The 14,575-nt window shown below is 39.9% G+C and overlaps 3 protein-coding genes across 4 annotated transcripts; 1 reads left to right on the forward strand and 2 right to left on the reverse strand.

Moving 5' to 3' along the window:
• Positions 1-1,925: 1,925 nt before the first annotated feature.
• Positions 1,926-4,180, reverse strand: LOC306710841 (uncharacterized protein). 2 transcript variants are annotated; one of them, XM_079179548.1, is made up of 6 exons: positions 3,870-4,180; positions 3,668-3,730; positions 3,401-3,431; positions 3,306-3,358; positions 3,026-3,157; positions 1,926-2,911 (listed from the first exon to the last, which is right to left on the reverse strand). In XM_079179548.1, the coding sequence occupies exons 1-6, from the start codon at positions 4,117-4,119 to the stop codon at positions 2,628-2,630; spliced, it is 813 nt and encodes a 270-aa protein (XP_079035674.1). In that variant the 5' UTR covers positions 4,120-4,180; the 3' UTR covers positions 1,926-2,627. The 2 variants fall into 2 exon arrangements, with proteins under 2 accessions (XP_079035674.1, XP_079035673.1); XM_079179547.1 differs by having other exon boundaries at positions 3,306-3,431.
• A 3,148-nt stretch (positions 4,181-7,328) lies between these two features.
• On the reverse strand, positions 7,329-9,429 carry LOC306709531 (uncharacterized protein). Its single transcript, XM_079177715.1, has 5 exons — positions 9,124-9,429; positions 8,920-8,991; positions 8,578-8,682; positions 8,300-8,431; positions 7,329-8,185 (listed from the first exon to the last, which is right to left on the reverse strand). The coding sequence occupies exons 1-5, from the start codon at positions 9,371-9,373 to the stop codon at positions 7,902-7,904; spliced, it is 843 nt and encodes a 280-aa protein (XP_079033841.1). The 5' UTR covers positions 9,374-9,429; the 3' UTR covers positions 7,329-7,901.
• A 1,345-nt stretch (positions 9,430-10,774) lies between these two features.
• On the forward strand, positions 10,775-14,523 carry tprg1l (tumor protein p63 regulated 1-like). The gene is made up of 6 exons (XM_079169578.1): positions 10,775-11,108; positions 11,315-11,406; positions 11,757-11,807; positions 11,913-12,038; positions 12,269-12,422; positions 12,948-14,523. Exons 1-6 carry the CDS (start codon positions 10,881-10,883, stop codon positions 13,140-13,142), a joined length of 846 nt encoding a protein of 281 aa, XP_079025704.1. The 5' UTR covers positions 10,775-10,880; the 3' UTR covers positions 13,143-14,523.
• The last annotated feature ends 52 nt before the right edge of the window (positions 14,524-14,575 follow it).

The raw sequence follows: 14,575 nt of genomic DNA on the forward strand, positions 1-14,575 counted from the left end.
TGCCCTGAGTACCTTTCCTGCAAAGAGTTGCTCGCAGATCTGCCATACTCTCATAGGCCCGGAGGAGTGTATGCACATGTGAGATAAGTTGGAGACAAAGGAGAGAGCACATTCATTCATTACTTCTGTACTTAATATAGATTGAGCTTCTTGTTGTCTCATGCTCCTTGTTTAACCATTGATTGACAGAACCAAAATAGTCATAGTATAGCATGTCAAAAAATGTCATAAGAAGTCATAGAATAGCACGTTTAAAAAAGCTAAATAAAAAGGCATAGTATATTAAGTCGAACAAAGTCATAGTATAGCATGTTGAAAATAGTCATAATGAAGTTATTGTATAGCATGTTTAAAAAAGTAAAGTATAGTTAGAAAAAAAAGGTCATAGTATAGTATTTCCAAAAAAGTCATAGTATAGTATTTCAAAACAATAATAGAAGAGTCATAGTATAGCATATATTAAAAAAGTGCCAAAAAAGTAATGGTATGGTATTTCGAAAAAAGTCATTAGAAAGTCCCAGTATAGGGAATACCCTGCCTTTGCCCAATGTCAGCTGTGATCGGCTTCAGCCCGCACTCATCCTGCTCGGCGACTTCAACATCCAGACTGATAAGTTAGAACCTCTTCTTTCCTTCCTCTCCTCCTTTGACCTTTACCACTCCTCTTCTCCTCCAACCTACAAGGCCGGCAACCAGCTGGATCTTATCTTCACTAGACACTGTTCTACTGCTAACCTCTCTGTCACTCCCCTCCAGCTCTCTGACCACTACTTCAAGTCCTACTCCCTCTCCCTCTCCTCTCCCCCCTTACTTCCTCCACCTACCCACATGGTTTCTACCCGTAGTCACCTCCGCTCCCTTTCCCCTGCTGATCTTTCCTCTTCTGTTACCTCTGCCCTCCCTGACCCTGAATCCTTCTCTCTCCTATCCCCTGATACTGCTACTGATCTTCTCCTCTGCACCCTTTCCTCTTCTTTGGACAACGTCTGTCCCTTCACGTCCAGGCCTGCACGACCAACTCCACCTGCCCCGTGGCTGTTGGACTCAGTGCGTACTGATAGACGGAGCCTAAGAGAGGCTGAGGGTAAATGGAGAAAAAGCAAACTCCCGGAGGACCTTCTTAACTTCCAATCTCTTCTTTCCACTTTTTCCTCCTCTCTATCTACTGATAAAGCTGCTTTCTTCCGCTCTAAAGTCCTAACCTCTGCTTCCAATCCTAAAAAACTCTTTGAACTCTTCTTAGTCTAGTGAAAATTTAAAAGGATTTCTTTCACTCACACACACTTTTTAGACACAGTTAATGTGATGTAGTGCATGCTTTGTTCACCTCTGCACCATGTGCTGCTCTCTCTCTCTCTCTCTCTCTCTCTCTCTCTCTCTCTCTCTCTCTCTCTCTCTCTCTCTCTCTACTAAACATATATCATGAACATACATTACATTTTTACAAACTTCAGTTCAGTTCTTTATTCCGAGTGCATAAGCAGCCAGCAATATGACCTAGGAAGTGTAAAGCTTCTTAACTAAAAATGGATCAATGATTGTGTTCACTGAGCTTGTAATTTATGTGACAACAACAACTCTGTGTAATAAGAATTAGTTACAATTTGATAGTGAATGAACAGGCAAAACAAAATGTAACAGGAAAATTAAAGTTATAAAAGTAGAGATGAAAATACTAGATTTAACTACTTGTGTATTGAATAACAGGGTCACTATAATGTCAATGACTACCACACAGTCAGTATTAATCACAATATACATTACATAATATAAAAAAGTATAATTGATGTTTGAGTCGTGGGTTACCCTTGCTCAATAATACTTACTTCATTCTACATTTATTTGGTTTTCTGCTACAATTAGAAAATATTTTATTTCAAAACACAATGTATCAAGTGTTGAAGAAAAATCCAGAGATAGTAATATAGTGATATCATTATGCTTTTATTCAAATGTAAGAGAACATAAAAATAATACAGTGTATACAACATGTACAAATTATTGTTGACATGAAGCTTTGTCATTAACTTTCATATACAGGCTAAATACTGTAAATGAGACTATAATTTGCTGGTACTGATACAGAATTCCTGTTTGTTTAGATAATAATCGGTACTTACAAATAAAAAAACACAGCGACTGTATCATACATTTGAAGGAAAAAAGGGAATGTCCTCTCTCACACTAACAGCAGCAGACAGTTTGAGTTTCTCTCGAACAAAGTAAAATGCTGAGCAAGTAGGTTCTGGTGTTTATCTTGATCCAGGTGAAGTTAGAGGACTTTGTTTAGAATTTGTTAACATTGTGAGATAAGTCATTGGATTTCTGAACATTTACACAAGTTTCTCATCTATTACGACACTCCTTTGATCTAATGTTAACAAAACATCTGGCACAAGTATTCCCTCACTGTCTATGACTGCGTATTTTGATACAAAAAAAGAAGAAAAAAAACATGACATGCGGATGAAAAATGAATGAACTTTTTCTCATGAAGAAGATTGTTGTTCTTATGCAGGGTTGTCAATCAGCATTCATATACAGGAAAAAATAATGTCATTTTCTGATACGTGGCTGCAGTGTACACGATAATCTTAAACTGAGGAAAACAAAGACCTGTTTTTATTTTACATGGTGAAAAGCAGATTACCACTGAAGGTGCTATGATGATTTCCATTGTCATAAATTCTTGAGTTCACCCAGAGCCGCAAAAACACAACATCTCCGACCTCTAGAAGCAGTGTGACACCATTAGCAGATTTACTAAAACCGGACGTCTGATGCTCATATGCAATAAAAATATGCTCTCCGTTCTTGACCAACACAGCACCTGAAGGATGTGAAGGATGTCCATGTGCACCTATGTAGAACTCAAAGTGGTAGGCTCCTCTTACTGGTGCAATGAAAAAACCTGTGGGACAGTTTTGTCAGTGAATGTAACTGGGGAATTATCTGTTTATGATGTGGTTGAAGCAGACATAGCAAAAAAGTCAATAGAAATATTTAAAATTGTGAATTAAAGTACCTGTGCTTGGGTTGTAGGCATTTCCGATGTTTGTGACAACGTATCTGAAGACCAGAGGAGTGTGTGTGTTAAATGGTCCGATAGTTCCGTGGCCTGAAGCCAACAGACATGTTGAGAAAGCCACCTGTTTGACTGAGAAAGAGAGAGAAACATACTCATGTTAGAGAATGATGTTACAGCGATAATGACAACATTGACCATGACAATAATGAGCTTTTTTCTAAATTGATTATTGTTATCTATTATAACCAAACTGTTCAAATATCTTTTTTTATCTTACCTTCATTATCTCTTTTCAGAGCCTCTACCTGGTTTTCTGTGACATCTGTCCTGAATGTCGTGTTGTTCAGCTCTGCTCTCGTGTCGGTCAGCTCTGCTCTCGTGTCGGTCAGCTCTGCTGCCTGTGCTGAAATGAATTAGAATAGGTGCAATGAGAAATACATTTTTGTCTCCAATAAAAACAATCTTTGACAGTTAAACGTATTTCATCACCATTGTTTTCATTAGGGTGTGCTTTAGCCACTGAAACCTGTATATTGTTCCAACAAATTACCTAATACTGTCCATAACACTGTGTATATATGTAGGAAAAACAGTCTTATACTGTTTATATTGTCTCCAATATGTCATTTTGACGTGTACCTTTTAGCTGTTGCTTCAGCTTGTCCACCTCAGTCTTTTGTAACTCCAGCTTGGCTGTCTGTGCTAAAAAATAAATAAAAGGGTAAAAAATTAGATTCAATGACAGGACATATTATTTGTAAACATTATTTCGGTTCGTTCTGTAATAACAAAGTGGTTCGTGCTGCAAGTACTTCCCTCACAACTTAACATACTACAGTACCTTCATTTTCTCTCTGTAAGTGCCTCATCTCCACCCTCTGTTCAGCCAACGCGGCGCTCATCTCTCTCAGCACAGCGTTGATGTCTTGTGTGCAGGTCTGTTGGTGGTCAGAAACATTTGTTGGTTCTCTTCCCTGGGATTCGGTTTGCTTTCCATGTGGAATAATTTCGTTGTCAGACTCTGTCTGAAGCTGAGCTGTGGAGAGAGAGCAGATCAGCAGCAACAGTGGAAAACACATTGTCATCTCCATCCTCAAAGTGGCAGTCTATGTATGCAGTTCAGTAGTTCTGTAGTCTTTTGTAATGTCTGTGTTAATCCCAGCCTTAAATAATGTCCTCTGCTGATAATCAGAACAGTTTATCAGAAACATGTGCAGGACACCGTTTTGATAATAATTATTACCTACAGCACACTACTGTCTACGTGTTCAAACATTAATGACACAGTGAGATATTGTGACCTCCCTGAGCCTGTTAATTGGCTGAGATAAGCAAAGACTTACCAGAAACCCAAGTTAGAGGAGTAATAAAGAATAGTTTTCTCTCTTTGCTTCCTCAATAAACCCAGCACAGTAATAAAGGCGGACTTTTGTAAGAACAATAACAATAACACAATGTTACAAAAACATCCACTGGCAGGCAGCAGCAGTCATGTGTGCAGATTATGTGATCTTCACCACAGCCTCAATTTTCCTAACTGACTTTACCAGGTCAATCCCAAAAATCTGTCATAAGTGCTAATAAGTCAAAATGTCATAATATGACTAAATGTAGAGCTTCGCAACTGAAAATGGAGGTTGGAAGCTCAACGCCTGTTACAAATGTGTTGATATTTGAAGAGTTGGGAGAGAGAATGTGTTGTCCTAACTGGACAGTATAGATGAAAAAGGCCTCTTGCATGCTACTGCACACACTTTTAGGGCAACCCTGCTTGTCATTAGCTGGGAAGGCTTCTGATCAGATTGCCGCTTGTTTTCAAGGAAAGCTGGCAACCTGGAGAGAGTATTGGCATTGCTGTGAAGCTTGCATGAACGAAAAATAATCTTGTACTGAAAATTAGCAAGTCGTTCTGTTCTACCTAGCAAACCAACTGTCCAACCAAGCCCTGAAAATGGAGCAGTAATTGTGCAGATAATTATGGTCAGATCCAGCATGGACAGTTACGGGAGTGAGGGATATGAAGCACCTGTCTGAGAAAGTAAACATGAGAACACCAGGGTACACGTGGATAACTCTGTCAAGCTACCATATTAGGCAAAGTGAACATCTTTTCTTGTATATAGTTGTCCTCAGTCTCATTTGCTTAACTTGGTTATAGAGGCGTCAACATTTAATTGAAACTGGTAAAATAACAGTGTAAACTCATCTTAGCTTAATTTAACACCATTATTCCTAAATCCACTTCATGTTTACTTGTGTGTAAGTTGAGCCCATGAGATGTTCACACCTCCTAAATTGATGTGGTAAAGTGGTCAGCCTAGGTAAATAATGCGCAGCACTGTATAGATTGTCTGTGTTTTTTGTGCCCTGAGTACCTTTCCTGCAAAGAGTTGCTCGCAGATCTGCCATACTCTCATAGGCCCGGAGGAGTGTATGCACATGTGAGATAAGTTGGAGACAAAGGAGAGAGCACATTCATTCATTACTTCTGTACTTAATATAGATTGAGCTTCTTGTTGTCTCATGCTCCTTGTTTAACCATTGATTGACAGAACCAAAATAGTCATAGTATAGCATGTCAAAAAATGTCATAAGAAGTCATAGAATAGCACGTTTAAAAAAGCTAAATAAAAAGGCATAGTATATTAAGTCGAACAAAGTCATAGTATAGCATGTTGAAAATAGTCATAATAAAGTTATTGTATAGCATGTTTAAAAAAGTAAAGTATAGTTAGAAAAAAAAGGTCATAGTATAGTATTTCCAAAAAAGTCATAGTATAGTATTTCAAAACAATAATAGAAGAGTCATAGTATAGCATATATTAAAAAAGTGCCAAAAAAGTAATGGTATGGTATTTCGAAAAAAGTCATTAGAAAGTCCCAGTATAGGGAATACCCTGCCTTTGCCCAATGTCAGCTGTGATCGGCTTCAGCCCGCACTCATCCTGCTCGGCGACTTCAACATCCAGACTGATAAGTTAGAACCTCTTCTTTCCTTCCTCTCCTCCTTTGACCTTTACCACTCCTCTTCTCCTCCAACCTACAAGGCCGGCAACCAGCTGGATCTTATCTTCACTAGACACTGTTCTACTGCCAACCTCTCTGTCACTCCCCTCCAGCTCTCTGACCACTACTTCAAGTCCTACTCCCTCTCCCTCTCCTCTCCCCCCTTACTTCCTCCACCTACCCACATGGTTTCTACCCGTAGTCACCTCCGCTCCCTTTCCCCTGCTGATCTTTCCTCTTCTGTTACCTCTGCCCTCCCTGACCCTGAATCCTTCTCTCTCCTATCCCCTGATACTGCTACTGATCTTCTCCTCTGCACCCTTTCCTCTTCTTTGGACAACGTCTGTCCCTTCACGTCCAGGCCTGCACGACCAACTCCACCTGCCCCGTGGCTGTTGGACTCAGTGCGTACTGATAGACGGAGCCTAAGAGAGGCTGAGGGTAAATGGAGAAAAAGCAAACTCCCGGAGGACCTTCTTAACTTCCAATCTCTTCTTTCCACTTTTTCCTCCTCTCTATCTACTGATAAAGCTGCTTTCTTCCGCTCTAAAGTCCTAACCTCTGCTTCCAATCCTAAAAAACTCTTTGAACTCTTCTTAGTCTAGTGAAAATTTAAAAGGATTTCTTTCACTCACACACACTTTTTAGACACAGTTAATGTGATGTAGTGCATGCTTTGTTCACCTCTGCACCATGTGCTGCTCTCTCTCTCTCTCTCTCTCTCTCTCTCTCTCTCTCTCTCTCTCTCTCTCTCTCTCTCTCTCTCTCTCTCTCTCTACTAAACATATATCATGAACATACATTACATTTTTACAAACTTCAGTTCAGTTCTTTATTCCGAGTGCATAAGCAGCCAGCAATATGACCTAGGAAGTGTAAAGCTTCTTAACTAAAAATGGATCAATGATTGTGTTCACTGAGCTTGTAATTTATGTGACAACAACAACTCTGTGTAATAAGAATTAGTTACAATTTGATAGTGAATGAACAGGCAAAACAAAATGTAACAGGAAAATTAAAGTTATAAAAGTAGAGATGAAAATACTAGATTTAACTACTTGTGTATTGAATAACAGGGTCACTATAATGTCAATGACTACCACACAGTCAGTATTAATCACAATATACATTACATAATATAAAAAAGTATAATTGATGTTTGAGTCGTGGGTTACCCTTGCTCAATAATACTTACTTCATTCTACATTTATTTGGTTTTCTGCTACAATTAGAAAATATTTTATTTCAAAACACAATTTATCAAGTGTTGAAGAAAAATCCAGAGATAGTAATGTAGTGATATCATTATGCTTTTATTCAAATGTAAGAGAACATAAAAATAATACAGTGTATACAACATGTACAAATTATTGTTGACATGAAGCTTTGTCATTAACTTTCATATACAGGCTAAATACTGTAAATGAGACTATAATTTGCTGGTACTGATACAGTATTCCTGTTTGTCTAGATAATAATCGGTAGTTACAAATAAAAAAACACAGCGACTGTGTCATACATTTGAAGGAAAAAAGGGAATGTCCCCTCTCACACTAACAGCACCAGACCTGGATTTCTGAACATTTACACATGTTTCTCATCTATTACGACACTCCCTTGATCTAATGTTAACAAAACATCTGGCACAAGTATTCCCTCACTGTCTATGACTGCGTATTTTGATGCAAATCCGGAAAGACGTGCGGATGAAAAATGAATGAACCTTTTCTCATGAAGAAGATTGTTGTTCTTATGCAGGGTTGTCAATCAGCATTCATATACAGGAAAAAATAATGTCATTTTCTGATACGTGGCTGCAGTGTACACGATACTCTTAAACTGAGCAAAACAAAGACCTGTTTTTCTTTTACATGGTGAAAAGCAGATTACCACTGAAGGTGCTATGACGATTTCCACTGTCATAAATTTTTGCGTTTGCCCAGAGATGCAATTGAACAACATCTCCGACCTCTAGAAGCAGTGTGGCACCATTAGCAGATTTACTAAAACCGGACGTCTGATGCTCATATGCTATAAAAATATGCTCTCCGTTCTTGACCAACACAGCAGCTGAAACATGTGAAGGATCTCCATGTGCAGCTATGTAGAACTCAAAGTGGTAGGCTCCTCTTACTGGTGCAATGAAAAAACCTGTGGGACAGTTTTGTCAGTGAATGTAACTGGGGAATTATCTGTTTATGATGTGGTTGAAGCAGACATTGCAAAAAAGTCAATGAAAATATTTAAAATTGTGAATTAAAGTACCTGTGTTTGGGTTGTAGGCATTTCCGATGTTTGTGACAACGTATCTGAAGACCAGAGGAGTTTGTGTGTTGAATGGTCCGATTGTTCCTGAGCCTGAAGCCAACAGACATGTTGAGAAAGCCACCTGTTTGACTGAGAAAGAGAGAAACTTACTCATGTTAGAGAATGATGTTACAGCGATAATGACAACATTGACCATGACAATAATGAGCTTTTTTCTAAATTGATTATTGTTATCTATTATAACCAAACTGTTCAAATATCTTATTTTATCTTACCTTCATTATCTCTTTTCAGAGCCTCCACCTGGTTTTCTGTGACATCTGTCCTGAATGTCATGTTGTTCAGCTCTGCTCTCGTGTTGCTCAGCTCTGCTGCCTGTGCTGAAATCAATTAGAATAGGTGCAATGAGAAATACATTTTTGTCTCCAATAAAAACAATCTTTGACTGTTAAACGTATTTCATCATCATTGTTTTCATTAGGGTGTGCTTTAGCCACTGAAAACCTGTATATTGTTCCAACAAATTACTTTATACTGTCCATAATACTGTGTATATATGTAGGAAAAACAGTCTTATACTGTTTATATTGTCTCTAATATGTCATTTTGACGTGTACCTTTCAGCTGTTGCTTCAGCTTGTCCACCTCAGTCTTTTGTAACTCCAGTTCTCTCAGCTTGGCTGTCTGTGCTAAAAAAAATAAAAAGGGAAAAAAGAAGATTCAATGACATATTTTTTGTAAACATTATTTCGGTCCGTTCTGTAATAACAAAGTGGTTCGTGCTGCAAGTACTTCCCTCACAACTTAACATACTACAGTACCTTCATTTTCTCTCTGTAAGTGCCTCATCTCCACCCTCTGTTCAGCCAACGCGGCGCTCATCTCTCTCAGCACAGCGTTGATGTCTTGTGTGCAGGTCTGTTGGTGGTCAGAAACATTTGTTGGTTCTCTTCCCTGGGATTCGGTTTGCTTTCCATGTGGAATAATTTCGTTGTCAGACTCTGTCTGAAGCTGAGCTGTGGAGAGAGAGCAGATCAGCAGCAACAGTGGAAAACACATTGTCCTCTCCATCCTCAAAGTGGCAGTCTATGTATGCAGTTCAGTAGTTCTGTAGTCTTCTGTAATTTCAGTGTTAATCCCAGCCTTAAATAATGTCCTCTGCTGATAATCAGAACAGTTTATCAGAAACATGTGCATACCTTTGATAATAATTATTACCTACAGCACACTACTGTCTACGTGTTCAAACAATAATGACACAGTGAGATATTGTGACCTCCCTGAGCCTGTTAATTGGCTGAGATAAGCAAAGACTTACCAGAAACCCAAGTTAGAGGAGTGATAAAGAATAGTTTTCTCTCTTTGCTTCCTCAATAAACCCAGCACAGTAATAAAGGCGGACTTTTGTAAGAACAATAACAATAACACAATGTTACAAAAACATCCACCAGCAGGCAGCAGCAGTCATGTGTGCAGTTTAGATCTTTAAGTCATAATGTCATAATATGACTAAATGTAGAGTTTCGCAACTGAAAATGGAGGTTGGAAGCTCATAACCTGTGACAAATGTGTTGATATTTGAAGAGTTGGGAGAGAGAATGTGTTGTCCTAACTGGACAGTGTAGATGAAAAAGGCCTCTTGCATGCTACTGCACACACTTTTAGGGCAACCCTGCTTGTCATTAGCTGGGAAGGCTTCTGATCAGATTGCCGCTTGTTTTCAAGGAAAGCTGGCAACCTGGAGAGAGTATTGGCATTGCTGTGAAGCTTGCATGAACGAAAAATAATCTTGTACTGGATATTAGCAAGTCGTTCTGTTCTACCTAGCAAACCAACTGTCCAACCAAGCCCTGAAAATGGAGCAGTAATTGTGCAGATAATTATGGTCAGTTTGCAATATGTGCATATGTAGTATCAGCTGGTTATAGTCAGTACTGGTATTAAACCCTTCACTGTTAACCTTAACTATTGACATTTTGAGTGAACACCAATTTTGAGACTTCATCCACTGTTTGGTTATTGGTCCCTGTTGCCAGGGTGGTGACCCGATATTATTAATATACATTAATGATCCTATTGATAGTAATTGTATCGATATCAATAACTAAATGTATTATACTAATTACCAATCCCGCTCCTGCCAGATCCCAACAATATGACTGAACCCTTCTAGCTTAAACTGGACATGAGCCAATACAAACACTCAAGCAGGCTGAGGGTGTAAATATGGAGACATCACAACCACATAATTATAGGTTAATAGGATGTGTAGAATCAAATCAAATTGGTCAATTTGGATTATTTAGTCATCATAGAACTGACAATCAAAACAAAAGTGCGCTCATCCACTCTGACCACCTGTTTCCGCAATTATCTCCGTTAAAACATGATGTCCCTTTAAGAGGAAGGAAATCAAAGGGGGGGAAGTGAAGGAAGAGGGCTCTGCTTCCTCATAGCGCTCACAATCAAAACATTGTCCGTGCGCAATGGGTGAGACTGCATCTTCGAAGGCACTTCGTCTTATCTAACACTTGGCCCACATTGTCCGGGGAGCTCCCCGAACACCGTTAGTTGCACCATGCTCCAGCTGAACGACACGGTGGAGCCGGAGAGCCCGGGCGTTGCGATTCTCCACTCTGCAGAAGCCGAGGAGGGGGTGGAGGTTGCCTTCACGCCGCCGGAGGCCGGACGGAGCCTCGGACACGGAGCCTCCGTGGCCTGCTGCCCCCCGTTACAAACGCTGACGCCTTTCCATGTGCATAACCCCACGATGCAAGCGAAAGTGAAGGACTATTTCGTGTTCAGGGTAAGTGAATCGACACCACAGCCGATTTGATTCCGTGTGTCTCTTTAAAATAGCCCCTTTCAATACAAACGATAAGCGTGATAAATAAACGGCACCGTTAACAGACCATGCTTAATAAATAGCAGTGCATTGTCAAAGCTACACCAGCACACCACAGGGAGGAATGGGTGATGCTGATGAGTCCTGTTGTGTGATGCTGATCTCAGCCAGGCACCATTGAGCAGGCTGTGAGCGACATCAGGACCGTGGCACTCCCTTCTGAGGATGGAGAGGTGCTCAGCGTCTGGCTGCTGGCAGAGTAAGTATCCCAGCAGCATGTAACTGGTTTATTATCAGCCTGAAACATGGGACAGCTGTTGTGAGGTGAGCTGCTGTGTGAACATTGGGGCCTAATGTACCTTAAGACACATCCGCTGTAGATTTGTTAAAGCTGCAGAGTAAATGTTTGTTGTTAAGGATCTTGTTTTCTAATCTAGCTGCTAATTATGTTAAATGGGAGCCAAAGATTTGACCGTTTTTTCCCTCATTATCTTGTAGATTTATACATTTATCTTTTGTTAACAATGCAACTGAGTAAACCAAGTAAACTGAGTAATTGTGCTTTACAAAGCAGCTGGTCAATTTGCCAATTTGTGTGCGTTTCTGTAGAATTGACCACTGGAACAATGAGAGGGAGCGACTCGTGCTTATAACTGATAGGTAAGTCAAAAACTATATTTTGTTGATCCAAATGTTTGAGGAAATATAACCATAATATGACATTGTTTGTCAACACAATTTGACATTTTTTGGTCGTGTGCACAGGTCGCTGCTGGTGTGCAAGTACGACTTCATCAACCTGTTGTGTCAGCAGGTCGTAAGGATCTCTCTCAACGCTGTAGACACCATCTCAGTGGGCGAGTTTGAGTTCCCGCCCAAATCCCTTAACAAGTATGCAAGCCTGTTTAACATCTACTGTATAGAAAGGTTCACAAAATGAAAGAGTTGTAATATTCAGAATGAAGAGATGAAATGTAATAAATGCTGGAGATCAAAGGCTGTATGAATTCAGATTTTTCTTTCGTCTCTTTCTCTAAACACACGTGGCTCAGCTTGGTGACTTGGTAGCTGGCTGATTCTTAAAATTCCAACAGCTCTTACACCGATGTGTTATTTTACAGGAGAGAGGGCTACGGGATTCGTGTCCAGTGGGACAAACGTCCTCGGGCCTCGTTCTTAAACCGCTGGAACCCCTGGTCTACAGACATGCCTTACGCCACCCTCACAGAGCACTCCATGGCCCACGCTGATGAGACGGTGGCCTCTCTCTGCCAGGTAGAATCTCTTTCATTGAATGAGACTAAAATGCATTTTGAGTCATCATCCAATGGATTATCTTACATTTTAAAAACAGAAGATTTAAAGTTGAAATAAGGTAAATAAGGTACATGAACATGTTTCTCTGTGTGGTGACCAATGGTGCAGCAGTTAATTCATGCAAAAACTGCTCTTGCAGTCACAGCTCATAACAGACTGATCGCTGCCTTGAAAATCAGTCATGCCTTGAGAGAAAGAATGTTATTCATATAACTTAAAAACAGTGTGGGCATCTCTTTGTGTACAAACAGTTATTTTCAAAGTTGTTTTTCTTGTTGGCAAGGCAAAAACAGGGCCTGGGGCAATGACTGTATCTTCCCCTTCAGAGCCATTAGCATTGTGACATGTATTAAATGGAGCAAGATCATTTTAGCTCAACTCTCAAGTATATCCATTATTCCACACTTGAGAGTAGCGTAATTGATTGGAAGTTTTTTGGAGGGGTGTTTCCGTTTCATGTTCTTTTTCCTTTTACTTACCAAGTTGGACAACTTCAGGACCCAGCTGGTGCAGGCAGTGAAGAAAGCCCATAGGGAGCACCCCATCCCCGGTCGGGCTAACGGTGTCCTGATCCTGGAGAGACCCCTGCTCATCGAGACCTATCTAGGTATCATGTCCTTCATCAACAATGAGGCCAAGTTGGGCTACTCCATAACCCGTGGGAAGATTGGCTTCTAAAAATCAAGTTTCTCCAAATTACAACTGAATTCAACCCATGTGTCTGTGTTACACTGCGCTGTCTGAGAGAAGCTGTCGCTCCACTACAGTGTAATGCGCAATCTGTGTGTGTGTGTGTAAGTTGAGCCCATGAGATGTCCACACCTCCTAAATTGGTGCGGTAAAGTGGTCAGCCTACTGTAGGTCAATAATGCGCAGCACTGCATCGATTGTCTATGTTTTTTAGGTTTGTTTTTTGCGCCCCGAGTACCTTTCCTGCAAAGAGTTGCTCGCAGATCTGCCATACCCACGTAGGCCCGCAGGAGTGTATGCACATGTGACATAAGTTGGAGACAAAGGAGAGAGCACATTCATTCATTACTTCTGTATTTATTCTAGATTGAGCTTCTTGTAGTCTCATGCTCCTTGTTTAACCATTGATTGACAGACTGTCAAAAACAATGATCTGAGTTTAGATCTTATGGTTTAGGGGTCGTTATTTCAGGATTGGGCTTTGTTTGGGCTCGTTTCTACAGCAAACCAGCCGACCAGAGTAGAGCAATGACAAATACAGTGAAACCAAAACACCAGCTAAGAATATGTTCCATATTTGCTACATTAATAAAAGGTTTGAGATGAAGGATTGCATTATTCTGATCATAGGGTAGCTTCGCGAAATGGAAGAGCAGCTTATGGATGGAGGGATTTAGTTTTAAGGTCATTTTACATGATTATTATACACTCTTGGGTGTCAATGAATCTTGATCAGTGGAGATGATAAACTACATGTTGTGACCTTCTCTTACTGGCCAGTGTTGTGCTCTCCATGTTTACATTTGCTTATTCATGTCTTTGCTCAGAGGATGGAGCTCATGTTCCACACGGAGAGCTGCTTTAGCTACTATAGCTAAATGTTGTATGTTACAGATGTTTTATGCAACATGAACTTGTAAACCGTGTCTATGTTTGTTGAGAAGTTGCCTTAAAGGTCCTGCATTCGTTTTAGGCACACATTGGCACTCGGCTGCATTAATCTCTGCAGTGGGAATAAACGATGGGTTACTAAATGAAATTCACGCAGACAAAGCTTTACATCATTTCCTCAACCTGTCTGTATATATCTTGTGAACAAGATTTCTGTGTTTTTTTTCCCCCTAAACGGCATCCTATAATATATAATTGTTGTGTTACCAAAGTTAACGGGCCATATTTTCATGCTCAACAATGCCAATGAATAATTGTGTCTTTACTTTTGCATGTTTCCTGCACGTTAAGTTTGCATGACAGATGTTTTATAAAAGGAATATCTTCAAATAGATTTGTAAATACTATTTGAGTTTTATTTATCTGCTGTTATTTTGTTGCAGTAAACTCACGAATGCTTCCAGAAAATAAATATTTAATTGTCAGAGAGAGAGTACTTATTACAATCATGAACTGCCTGGGCCGACTAC

The sequence above is a fragment of the Pholis gunnellus genome (genome assembly GCF_910591455.1).
Source record: "Pholis gunnellus genome assembly, chromosome: 2".
Classification (NCBI taxonomy): Eukaryota; Metazoa; Chordata; class Actinopteri; order Perciformes; family Pholidae; genus Pholis; species Pholis gunnellus.

What these genes read in the sequence shown, in the direction of transcription:
- LOC306710841 (XM_079179547.1), bottom strand. Translation starts at nt 4,119, where the DNA reads ATGGAGATGACAATGTGTTTTCCACTGTTGCTGCTGATCTGCTCTCTC. An exon ending in GCTGAAGCAACAGCTAAAAG is followed by an intron (nt 3,432 to 3,667) that starts GTACACGTCAAA and finishes AATTCATTTCAG; the next exon opens with CACAGGCAGCAGAGCTGACC. An exon ending in TGCCTACAACCCAAGCACAG is followed by an intron (nt 2,912 to 3,025) that starts GTACTTTAATTC and finishes ACTGTCCCACAG; the next exon opens with GTTTTTTCATTGCACCAGTA.
- LOC306709531 (XM_079177715.1), bottom strand. Translation starts at nt 9,373, where the DNA reads ATGGAGAGGACAATGTGTTTTCCACTGTTGCTGCTGATCTGCTCTCTC. An exon ending in CTTACAGAGAGAAAATGAAG is followed by an intron (nt 8,992 to 9,123) that starts GTACTGTAGTAT and finishes TATTTTTTTTAG; the next exon opens with CACAGACAGCCAAGCTGAGA. An exon ending in TCTGAAAAGAGATAATGAAG is followed by an intron (nt 8,432 to 8,577) that starts GTAAGATAAAAT and finishes TCTCTTTCTCAG; the next exon opens with TCAAACAGGTGGCTTTCTCA.
- tprg1l (XM_079169578.1), top strand. Translation starts at nt 10,881, where the DNA reads ATGCTCCAGCTGAACGACACGGTGGAGCCGGAGAGCCCGGGCGTTGCG. An exon ending in AGCGTCTGGCTGCTGGCAGA is followed by an intron (nt 11,407 to 11,756) that starts GTAAGTATCCCA and finishes GCGTTTCTGTAG; the next exon opens with AATTGACCACTGGAACAATG. An exon ending in CGGTGGCCTCTCTCTGCCAG is followed by an intron (nt 12,423 to 12,947) that starts GTAGAATCTCTT and finishes TTACTTACCAAG; the next exon opens with TTGGACAACTTCAGGACCCA.